Here is a 12,935-nt window from a genome sequence, read left to right as displayed (position 1 = left end):
CTCCCTGGGGGACGGACAACAGAAAAGTGGGTGAAGGGAGAGGTCGGACAGTGTAAGACATGACAAAATAATAATAATTTATAAATTATCAAGGTTCATGGGGTGGGAGGAAATGAGAAACTGATACCAAGGGCTCAAGTAGAAAGCAAATATTTTGAGAATTATGAAGGCAATAAATGTACAAATGTGCTTGACAAAAATAAAATAAAAGCAAGGATTGATTTGAAACTGAAAAAAAAAAATTCTCCTAGAAACAGTTGGCCAGTGTGTTCCTTAGAAGCAAGGATGGTGAGATCTCATCTACTTTGGAAATGTTGTCAGGAGAGACCAGTCCCTGGAGAAGAATAACATGTTTGGTAAAATAGAGGGGCAACAAAAAGAAGAAGGCCCCCCACAAGATGAATTGCTGCCAGTGTTTCGTCAGCTTGTTAAAACATTTCCATTGGTGTTCCGAATTCCTGGTGCTGTGTTTTGGGCTAACATTTTCATTGCAGCTTTTTTTCAGTACCATTGGTTCTTGATCATATGTTTCATCTTGAAATGGTTCTATGTTAACCAATTCTTTTTGGTACAGTGACTCTGTATTTGCCCATGTAATTCTTCAATATTGCAACCCGAGGAGGCATGGGTATTTTCTTCATTGCTTTTAAAGTTGATATATGCTGAGCATGTTCTGCCTCTTTAGATTCCTAACTCCAAGTTTTTGCACACGGATAATACTTTATCTTCTCAATTGCCCTTTGAAATGTTCTACTCAGCAATTTCACTTCATTTCCTCCATTTGCTTTATATACCCTATGTTCAAGAGCAAGTTTCAGAGTTTCATCTGACCTTCACTTTAATCTTTTCTTTCTTTCTTGCCTTTTAAATGGCCCTTATCTCTCTTTATGTATGATGTTCTTGATGTCATCTCACCGCTCATTGGGTCTTCTGTCATCAGTGAGTCAAATAATTCTTGTGATGTTAATCTTGGTTGCATGTTTGATCAATTTCAGACTGAAGACAGTATAATTCTTTAATGTCTTCATCATTAGCTTTAGTGGTTGATGCACAAACTTGGATAAAAATGATATTAACTAGATTTCCTTGTGTGTGTCTAGATATTATCCTATCACAGCATTGTGCCGTGTGTTAGTCTGGGTAGACTAGAGAAACAAATTCATAAACACACGCACATGTATATAAGGGAAAGGTTTATACACAAGAGGAATTGAACATTGTGAAAACATCCCAACCCAGTCCAGTCCAAGGCCATAAGTCTGATATTAACCCATATGTCTGATACCAATCTATAAAGTCCTCTTCAGACTCACGAACCACATGCAATGAAGCCAAATGCAGGACAATCACAAGCCAGTGGATAGAAAGTCTTTGGATCCAGTGGCGTTGTAAGGGGTCTCTCTGTGGATTCTGGGGGTCTCTCTGTGGATTCTCCGGCTTCCAAGGTCTGGTTGCATCCATGTGGGTTGTCTTCTGCAATGTCTTCCAGGGAGTAGTAGAGAGAGAGAGAGAGAGAGAGGTGTCTTCCACTTCCAAGTAGGAAGTACCAGATTTCCCAGAATTCTCAGAAAAGGCCATGCCCACACAGAAATCTCATTGGCTACCTCCCAATTGACAGGCTAGACTCCACCCCTACACTCTTAATCCTTAAATTGACCCCAGATTAGGTGACTACCACATACTGCAAGATAGATCTTGAAATGTTCTTTCGATGATGAGTGTGACACCATTCCTCTTGAATTTTCCATTCTTAGGGTAGTAAACCATATGATTGTCTGTTTAAAAATGACCAATCAAAGTCCATTTCAGTCACCCATAACTAGCATATTGATCTTTATGTGCTCTATTTAATTTTTGATTACTTGAACTTTTGTAGATTCATACTGCATTTATTCTATGTTCTAATTATTAGTGGCTGTTTGCAGCTGTTTTGTCTCCTTTTGAAGTGTGCCCATCAGCAAATAAAGATCCTGAAAGCTTTAGTCCACTCACATCACTACGGCCAACTCTCTTTGAGAAGGCAGCTCTTCCTCAGCGGTATTTTGAGTCCCTTCTGATCTGAGGGGCTTGTCTCCTGGCACTGTATCTGGCAATGCCCTCTAGCATTCCTAAAGTTTTTAGTGGCTAATTCCTCAGAAGTGGGCAGCCTAGTCCTTGTTTACAGTCTGCTTTTTCTCGGGGAGCTCTGCTGAAACCAGTTCATCTCGGGTGACCCTGCTAGTGTTCGAATCTCTAGATTCCAGAATCATAGCGACATGGAAGCCACCACAGCATGTTCAACTGGCAGACAAGTGGTGGACATGAGTCCTTAGGGAGGTGCAAACCAAAACCACCCATGAGCATAGCCATACTTTTTCAAAAAGGAAAAAAATAACAAGAGCTATGAGAAATTGGAACCCTCATGGGATTGTAAAATAATGTAGCCGCTGTTGAAAAATTTGACAGTTTCTCAAAAAGTTCAACAGAGTTACCACATGGCCCAGCTGCCACTCCCAGGTATGTACCTAGGCATATGCACATACATCAAATTGACTACATCTGTGAGAAAAGATAATAGAGAGGCTCAATATCAGCAGCTAAAACCAGGCCAGGTGGAACAGACCATCAATTGCTCATATGTAAGTTCAGGTTGAAGCTGAAGAAAATTAAAACAAGTTCACAAGAGCCAAAATATGACCTACAGTCTATCCCACCTGAATTTCAAGAACAGATTTGAAGTATTAAACATTAATGACAGAAGATCTGATGAACTCTGGGATGATATCAAGATCATCATACTTGAAGAAAACAAAAGGTCATTAAAATGACAGGAAAGAAATAAAAGGTCAACGTGGAATCATGCTGAAGATCGTTCAGCAAAGGTTGCAGCAGTACATTGAGCTGCCAGAAATTCAGACTGGATTCAGAAGTGGACATGGAACAAAGCATATCACTGCTGATGTCAGATGGATCTGACCAGACGTCCCACTTTTGGCGGGACAGTCCCGATTTTTAACAATATGTCCCACATCCCATGGCAATTTTAAAAAGTCCCGAGTTTTGGAAAGAATGCATGACAAGCTAGGGAACAGTCTATTTGGTGCATATAGACCAAATTTTTAAGCAAGAACCCCCATCCCCGGTTAATGGTGTCCTGCTTTACCTATGTTAAAATCTGGTAAAAATCTGGTCACCTTAAGCTAGGGTATACGGTTTTTGGCTGCCATGTGGCTATTTCACCAGGATATGAGTTTTATCAATGGTGTCCCACTTTACCAATGTTAAAATCTGGTCACCTTAAGTCTTGGCTCAAAGCAGAGAATACCAGAAAGGTGTTTATTTGTGTTTTGCTGACTATACTCAGGCATTCCACTATGTGGATCATAACAAACTCTGGATGGCCTTAAGAAGAATGGGAATTCCAGAAGACTGCATTGTGCTCATGTGGAACCTGTATGTGGATCAAGAGGCAGTTGTGTGGGCAGAGCAAAGAAATAGTGCAAGGTCTAAAATCAGGAAAGGTGGGTGTCAGAGTTGTATCTCACCATACTTGTCCAATCTGTATGCTGAGCAAATCATCAGAGAAGATGGATTACATGAAAAAGAATCTGGCATTAGGATCAAAGAAAGTGTTCATATCACACTGCTTGCTGGAAGTGAGGAGGAATTGAACCACTTCCTGATGAAGATCAAGGATTGTAGCCTTCAGTGTGAGAAGACTGGTCCCTGGCAAAGGACATCAGGGCTGGTAAAACAGAGAATCATCCGAAAGGAGTGATGACAGCAATGAGCTCACACAGAAGAATGACCATGAGGATGGTGTCTGACCCGAGTGTTTTGTCTTCCTGTACAGAGAGTCCAGACAGAACAACAGCAACATGTCCATACAACAGAATGTGACTTGACCATAAAAATAAATGACAGAGGGTGGAGGGAGGGGGTGGTGGAAAGGGGGAACCGATTACAGGAATCTACATATAACCCCCTCCATGGGGGACGGACAACAGAAAAGTGAGTGAAGGGAGACGTTGGACAGGGCAAGTTATGACAAAATAATAATAATTTATAAATTATCAAGGGTTCATGAGGGAGGGGGGAGCGGGGAGGAAAGGGGAAAAGTGAGGAACTGATGCCAGGGGCTTACGTGGAGAGCAAATGTTTTGAGAATGATGAGGGTAATGAATGTACAAATGTGCTTTATACAATTGATGTATATATGGATTGTGATAAGAGTTGTATGAGCCCCCAATAAAATTATTTTTTTAAATGACATCGTGCTATTTGTTACAGCATTGACAAACCTTAACAGCACCGTGTTAAGTGAAAGTTCTAGATTCCAGTTATATGAAATGTTTAGAATAAGCCAACCTGTACATATAGAAAGTATATTTGTGATTATTGCAGGACTTGAAGGAGAAAGGACTGTGAATTCATTGCACTGGCAGTGCAGAACTCACAGACAAATACTCACGATTAAAGGGTTCAGAAAGGAAGTTACGAAGTTACAATTCAGGTGCTACATGCTCAGTGTACAGATGTGCAGTTAGGACAGCTTCTTCTCAACTGTGCCCACAGGCTGGCCTCTTTCTGACCCTCAGCCTCTTAGCCTGTTTTTTGCTCTGTTCTAGAAATGTTGTTGTTCTTGTTGTTGTTATTAGGTGCCATCGAAGCAATTCCGACTCATAGCGACTCTATGTACAACAGAACAAAACACTGCCCATCTGGGCCATTCTCACAATTGTTTTTGTATTTGAGCCAATTGTTGCAACCACTGTGTCAATCTATCTTGTAGAGGGCCTTCCTATTTTTTGCTTTTCCTCTCTACTTTCCCAAACATGATGTCCTTCTCCAGGAACTGGTCTCTCTTGATGATGTGTCCAAAGTAGGCAAGATGAAGTCTTACTACCCTTGCCTCGAAGGAGCATTCAGTCTGTACTCTGCCAAGACAGATCTTCTGGCTATCCACGGTACTTTCAATATTCTTCACCAGCACCTTAATTCAAATGCATTGATTCTTCTTGGTCTTCCTTATTCAGCGTCCAACTTTCACATACATATGAGGCAAATGAAAATACAAATGGCTTGGTCAGGCGTACCTTAGTCCTTGAAGCAACATCCTTGCTTTTCAACTCCTTTGAGAGTATTTGAGCAGCAGATTTGCCCAATGCCATGTGTCATTTGATCTCTTGAGTGCAGATTCCAAGAGCATTGATTGTGGATTCAAACAAAATTAAATCCTTGACAACCTCAATCCTTTTCCCATTTATCATGATGTTACCTATTGGTCCTATTGTTGAAGATTTTGGTCTTCTGAAAGTTGCAATCCTTGATGATCATCAGCAAGCGTTTCAAGTCCACTTCACTTTAAGCTAGCAAGAATGTATTATCTGCATATTGCCTGCTATTAATCAGCCTTCCTCCAATCCTGATGCCATGTTCTTCTTCAAATAAACCAGCCTCTCTGAGTATTTGCTCAATATACAGATTGAGTAAGTACGGCCATATTACACAACTTTTGTTAGGGTTGCCAATAAATGCTCAAAGTGCATGCCACTCTGCCAGAAGCCTTAGTCTGAAGACACCCCTCAGCAGCTCTGAGGGTCAGCAAACCCAGTCCCCCAATTAAGTGTACAGAGGCATCCTCATCCTCAAACTAGCCTCTGCCCCAAAGCCCTCAGCTTTACTTGCTTCGTAGGCTGGGAAGTCAACCACTCCACTCATGGTTTGACTACTGATTCTGTTGCTGCTTCTCTGGCACTCCTCTGGTGTCCCATCTCTGTCCTGGATGAAGGAAGTTCAATACATAGGGATCTTGGGGTTCAAATGAGGTGCTCTTCTCTCTTGCTGGTAGTGAAATCCACTCTTCCTGCTTCTGAGATGGCTCATTGTATACCCAGCAGGATGGCCATCATAATTACTCTGTTAGCAGTCAGTATCTCCCCCTACCTTCTTATTCAGACCCATCAGGAGAACGAAGGTTGCTGGATGGGGAATAACAAAGGTGATGACTAGGTAAGCCGTATTAAATAATTCATGCATTGCACTTTAAAATGGTGACTTTTAGGGCATACATGTCGTATCTCAATAGAAAATGCCAAAGAGCAAGGCTGAGAAGTGTAGTAGCCAAAATCCATTTGGATCTCAGGTACTGACTTTGGCAAGCTGGTCTATCTAGTTCAGTAGTGTTCAATGCAGTTCCTTGTTCCCCCTCAGTCAGAGCAGTTCCACTTTGCTGCTAGTTGCTGTCCATTCAATCCCCTGATTCATCAGAACCAGATGCTGTACCGTCTCTCTGATCGGCTGCACGTCGGCTGTTGTGCTCCATAAGGTTTTCACTGAGTGATTTCGGAAGTAGATCACCAGGCCTTTTTTTCTAGTCTGTCTTAGTCTGAAAGCTCCACTGAAACCTGTTCAACATCATATCAACACGCAACTTTGTGTGCAGCTACTCTCCACTGACAGGTGAGTAGTAGTTGCATATAAAGTTCATTGGCCAGGAATTGATCCTGGGTCTCCCACACGAAAGGGGAGAATTCTACCACTGAACGACCACTGCCCCTCTGGTTCCACTTCAGCATACACTTATGGTTTTTGTTTGAACCAGGAGTTTCCCAGCAAAGCCATCTCCTCCTGGACTGTTAAGCTCCAGGTCCTTTGAGAAGAGAGGCTGGGGAGTCCAAGCACTGAGACGAGCAGGTCAGGCAAGGATTGCGAGTGTCCCAAGCAGCACAGGTGGATGGAGCATAGCATTCTGACCCAGGAGCCACTAGGCTTTCTCTGGTGTGGCCTGACCTCCAGGGGGCCGTTGACCCATTTGAGAAGTTCAGTTGCTTTCATAAACCTTGCCTGAGCATTCTCTGTTTCAGTTCCTGGCACCCAAATGGATGGACCAAGTCCTTGACCTCAGGTATTTCAAGCCCAGAGCATGTAAACATGTTCCTTCTTAGCTTTGCTTCACTCTCTTGAACTGAGAGGAGATCTTGAGCTCACTGCCTCTTAGGAGATACAAAGGACACAAAGGAACATATACATAGAGGATTTCACTTGCTCCTCGTGACAGCACTGAGTAGTAAGTGAAAGGACTTGTCCAAGCTCATACATTATGAGACTGGGATTTGAATCCATGGGCATCGGGTGTAAAAGTCTCTGCTCTAGAGAAGTTGGAACTTCCTTCAGATACCATTTCTTTCATTTTAATTTATTTTGTGGTTTTTGAGAACATGGCAAGACATACACCAATTCAACACTTTTTTCCCCTTGTTGAATCAATGTACAATTTAGTGACATTGATTAATAACCTTCTTCAAGTCGTACAACCATTGTCACCCTCTTTTCCTGAGTCATTTCCTTCTGATTAACCTAAGATCAGAGTCCCCTCAAGTTCCTACCTCAGATTTTTTTTTTTTGTATGGAGGCGCTCCAGGGGACCATTTAAACGCTCACCATTTATACATTCACTTACTCACTTCTGTAACGATGGTGCCAGACTTCATCTAACTTCACGAGAGGAAGAAGAGAGAATTGTCATCAGCATCAGCTCACAGAAGGCTCCTCTGGTATGGAAGTCAGATCTACCTTCTTTCCAGGCCTTTTTCCACTCTTGGCACCAACTGTCCATGCCGTGACACTCTTGACTTCCGTGTCGGGTTCAATAATTTGCTGCGATGGCTCCACAGAACTGCAGACCATATTTACAAGGGCTTACTAAGGAAGTAACGGTCAGGATCAGGAAGCACTATAGATACAGTTCTTTAATTAATACCCAAAGACAAAGTCCTCTTTCAGCTCTTCTCCCCTTGTTCTCTTGACCTCTTTGGCCTGGCCTGTGAACCCCGCTCAGGCAAGTATCACAGCTCTTTTTTCAGTGCCACTGATACGAGTAAATGCCTCGAGGTACCGGACTCCATCTAAAAGTCTCCTGTCCTAAAGTGCTCAGCTGCCTTGCTCCATGGGTCAGCATGCCCACTGTAGTCGCCTTGCTCTATGTGCCAGGAAGCCTACTGCAGCCATTCATATGAGTCCTCCTTTATTGCTGCCTCTTTTCTCTGCCACTGTTTTTCACCATCTTTTGCTATCTCGGGCATTACAACTCTTTATGTCCTGGGTCTAGGAGGTTTTTAGTGCAGGGGTCTCAGGCGCAAGTTCTTCTTTTTTGACTGATGGTCGTGAGGTTCCCCTTCTTCACTTCTGGGATTGACTTCCTTTGTTGTTGCTAGGCATCATGAACTTGGCTCTGACTCAGAGCGACCCTATGTACAACAGATCAAAACACTGCCTGGTCTTGCGCCATCCTCCACTGTTCTTATGGTGGAGGCTGTTGGTGTAGCCACTGTGTCAATCCATGTTGTAGAGGGCCTTCTTCTTTGTCATTGCCACTCCACTTTACCAAGCATGATGTCCTTCTCCAAGAACTAGTCTCTCCTGACAATATGTCCCAAACATGGAAGTTTTTCCATCCTTGCCTCTAAAGAGCATTCTGGCTGTACTTTCACCAAGACAGATTTACTTGTTCTTCTGGCAGTCCATGGTGCTTTATACTTTGCCAACACCACACGTTAAATACCTTGACTCCTCTTCAGCGTATCTTTAGTCCTACCAAAATGGCAAACTGACCAATCTGCTTGTTTGGGTTCCATACACCTTTCACGTACCTAATTTGCATTATTAAAAGGCTATTTCGGGTGGGTCACAAGCACCTGATTAGCATAGCTTCATCCAATCATTTTGTGGGAGTTGACAAAAACAGCATGGGGGCCATAGCTGACTGCCTTTGGCTTCCCTATTGCCACAAGGACGAGGGTGGACATGCCTTCACCCTCCATCCTTTTACTCTCTTCAGCAATCATTCCGCCCAACACTACTTTTCTGCCAGGTTCTATAATTCATTGCAATGGGCACACAGAACTCAGACAATGCTCACAATTAGGAGAGTTAACAGCTCCCCACAAGTCAGGACTATAAAGTACTAAAGATACAGTTTTTGGTCTTTGGTCCAGTGCAGCACCTCCCCTCAGCCAGCCCCCGAGTCTCTCTCTAGTCCTCAGCCTCTCAGCCACAAGGTCCCTTGGCCTCTGCCTCTGTGGCCAGGAAGCCTACCTGCCGTTCTACCTTGCAGACTTGTCATCTCTGGTGCTGTTCTTCCGCTCTGACTCATGGTCTCCTTGACTCGGGCTGTAGTCTCTGCCTGGCCTTTTCGCTTTGGCTCATGGACTCTATCCCATAGCCTCTGGTGCCTCTGGTCTTGCCCTCTGCCACTTCAGACAGAGACCTTGATGTGCTTCATTGGTCATTTTCTTTTCTTTAGGATCCTAGGGCTTTTCTCTGTGATCCCAAGATGGTTCTTATACACAGAGGAATGAATGGTTTTGATGGAAGTGTGGATGTGGTCATTGTTCAGGGTATCTCCAAGGACACAAATGATGATGGCGTGAGTGCACCTTCCAAAATGGGCTTATAACCATGTTATATGTTGTTGGCATGTTGTTGTTGTTATTGTTAGGTGCCTTTAAGTCAGTTCTGACCCATTGCGACCCTATGTACATCAGAATGAAACACTTCCAGGGCCTGTGCCACCCCCCCAATTGTTTTTGTTTGGCCACAGTTTGCAGCAACTGAGCTAATCCATCACGTTGAGGGTCTTCCTCTCTTTCGCCGGCCCTCTACTTTACTCAGCATGATGTCTTTCTCCAGGAATTGGTCTCTTCTGACAACATGCCCGAAGAGCATGAGGTGTGATCTCACCATCCTTACCACAGAGTACACTGGCCGTAATATATATATATATATATATATATATATATACACACACACATACATACATACATACATACATACATACACATATACACATATTGCCATCCATGGTATTTTAAATATTCTTCATTGGCACCATAATTCAAATGCATCAATTCTTCTTCAGTTTTCCTTATTCAATATCCAATTTTCACATACACAAGAGGCAACTGAAAATACCATAGATTGGATAGATTGGGCCAGGCACACTTTAGTCCTCAAAGTAACCTCCCTGCCTTGCAGCACTCTAAAGAGGTCTTGTGCAGTATGTGAGAAAGTAACACTGAGGGAAATATGATAAGGGCTGTATTCCCTAACTTATAACAGAGGGAATCTGGAAAGCTAGTATTCCACGGTAGAAAAGCCACCACATTGGTAAGTTAGAGGTAAAGTCCAAGTACATTGTCCTGCTTTAAATATCATTCCCACAGATTCTCCCCTAACAGCTATGCTGCCTTAAAGTGAGCACACAGTTGATTTGTATCTCCCTAGAGAAGCAGACATCCTGTTGCTATCTCTTCTGACTGTGTCACCCAGCCCTCCTCAGACCTTCCCCACACACCGCCTCAATGCAGGTTTCCTCACCTGTGAGCTCAGGGACCTTACTGTAGTTACCACCCACCTTGTGACATATGCAACTACTGAATACGCATGTCTTATGGTTATCTATAAAGATCCCAAGACAGTAAAGATGCTTTCTCTTCTCCCACCTCCACATGGACCACCAAGAGGAGCTGAGGTGAGCATGCTATCATAAACTGTGTCTGACTCCTTTATTCTCTCTCCTATCTCTCCTACTCTCTATGCTCTTCATAGTAAATATGATATAATAACCATACATTCGCATCTACTGGCCCTTCGGTTATTAGAAGCTGTCTTCCTCTGACAGCAGTGGAATTAACCGATGCAGTACATCGTCTGATTTCGTGACTGCTACTTCCATGAGAATTGATTGCAGATCCAAACAAGATGAAATCCTTGACAACCTCTGTCTTTTCTCCATTTATCATGTTGTCACCTACTGGTCCAGTTGTGAGGATGTTGGTCTTCTTTATATCGAGTGGTAATTCATACTGAAGGCTACAATCCTCGATCTTGAGCAAGTGCTTCAAGTTCTCCTCACTTTCGGCAAAGTTGTGTCATCCACACACCATAGGCTGTTAATAACCCTTCCTGCACTCCAATTATTTATATTATCCAGCTTCTCTAACAAGAGGTTAGAGCTTACAGTACATCACAACAGAGATGATGTGGTTTCCAAGGCTATATAAGAGCATCTAGCTTATCTTTCTCCCACAAAGAAGCTAGTGGGCTTGAACCATGAACCTTGGGGTTAGCAGTCCAACCCTTACCTAACTGTGGCACCTGTGCTCCTAGATCAGGACTCTAAAAACAAACAAACAAAACCTCACTGAACAGTTGAGCCTGACTCATAGTGACCATGCCACGAAAGCTCCTAGATCATGACGAGAAGGTCCATATTAAAGTAATTCAATGCTCATTCATTCATTCCATAAATACCCTGGAGTAGGCATTTAGTGCCAGACATGGTGTGAAGCAACAGAGACACAAACATGGATACCTAAATAAAGCGAGTCTTCCCTCAAAGATTTACAGTGTTGTGAAAGACACTGAACCGAGACATAAAACTAGGAACTGAGTTCATTATGCCACTAACGGAGCCCCAGAGGTAGTCTGGCCAGAAGACAAGAATATGCAGGAGTGGCTTTAATGTGAGAATGAGGATTTAAGGTTTGGAAACTGCAATGGAAGCCAAAAGATGGCCAAATCTCTATCCATCTCTCTGCGATCTTGTTTCTGAAGTCTGTCGGACAGAGGAGAATGAGCAGTCACCAGCAGAGAGAGCTTCAGGGGAAGTGGTATTCTGGGTCATGACTTCTCAGCCTCACAGGAAATGGAGGGAGAGCTTGCTGATCAGCGAGGCTTAGAAGAGTTGTTTGACTACAGAACTTTGGTTTGAGAAGGGGCTCAGAAGGAAAGGCCTCCAGGGAGAAGTGGGTACCAGAATGGGAGTGAGTTTTGGAATCAGGTCTGAATGATCAAGAATGTTAGGCCGGAGAAATGGAGGGAATGAGGTGTTAAGGTCCTAATTCCCGAGGCTAGGCAATAGCACTATTTTCAGTCCAGAGAACAAAGTATAGTCATTGTTAGGGTACCAAATAGAATGCAGGAGAAAGTCATTGGTACAAGGGAGTGTGGAAGTCAGCCTTCCCAGGCTAGAAGTAACCGGCACTGTTTAAACGGTTGGAGAAATTTAGCCTAGAGGAGACAGGAAAGGTGGCTACTTAGTATCACTCAATCTTTGACATGTAACTGCTTTTTCTTGTCTTCTTCACTGTAACCAGTTTATTTAGTGACTACTTCCTCCCCACTAAATGTTGTCTCCTGTCCAGTTAATACCTACCTGGCTGAACAGAGGGGTAGCATAGTACTGTGGAAAACGGGTGGAGCATTTACAGCGTCAGTCAGTCCACCTAAATTAGGTCACTAGATTAAAAAGTCCAGAATGCACATCCAATCCCCAAGGACTTGAATGCAAACCTTCGGGGTCCATCTTATTTATTTATTTCAAATACTTCACTGTGTGTCAGATCACACAAAGCCTGAATTACTTCATTTAACCTAGCTTCCATTTCCTCACCCGCATAAAGGGGTGTGAAGATGAAATGGGATGGGAAGCCTGTAGCACAGTGCCCGGCTGCAACATTTTGCTCTCACAGCATATAAAAAAATCACCTGACTCTCGGTCTGCACACGGCAGGTGCTCAAATAAATTTCTCACTACACACATTGATACTTTTAAACGAGTGGACAAAGGGCTCTTTGCTTCTGCTTCTTGGCCTCTGGGAACCGCAAGCCTGCCTGGTCCGTGGAGCTGGGCATAGCTGCTTGGAGGGCTCACTGGCGCCTGAGCAAGTGACCACAGCAAGACCGTGGTCTCTTCTGAAATGACCGATTCCTTGCTGGCCAAAGGAGCTGGCCATTGTGCCATCCCGTGGGCAGTGAAATAGGGGGACCGCAGGCAGGACGCTGCGTCCGAGGTGACCCTCTCGTTGTGTGTCCCTGCAAGGGACAGAGGAGACCAGCGGTCTGGGGCGGAAGGCGGCGCGCCTGACCCGACTCTCAGGACAGGGGCACGGACA

General features: G+C 43.7%; 1 protein-coding gene across 1 annotated transcript in view; it reads left to right on the top strand.

Moving 5' to 3' along the window:
* The first annotated feature begins 9,313 nt into the window (after nt 1-9,313).
* AGO4 (argonaute RISC component 4) overlaps nt 9,314-12,935 on the top strand; it is a 51,589-nt gene continuing 47,967 nt past the window's right edge. The window contains exon 1 of the mRNA XM_004704971.3: nt 9,314-9,406. Within this exon, the coding sequence (XP_004705028.2) occupies nt 9,314-9,406 (93 nt within the window). The remainder of the gene's footprint in view (nt 9,407-12,935) is intronic.

Source organism: Echinops telfairi, unplaced genomic scaffold (assembly GCF_000313985.2).
Source record: "Echinops telfairi isolate 266 unplaced genomic scaffold, ASM31398v2 ScPeMD7_7457;HRSCAF=8495, whole genome shotgun sequence".
In the NCBI taxonomy this organism is placed as follows: domain Eukaryota; kingdom Metazoa; phylum Chordata; class Mammalia; order Afrosoricida; family Tenrecidae; genus Echinops; species Echinops telfairi.
This window is presented reverse-complemented; position numbering and strand designations above follow the sequence as displayed.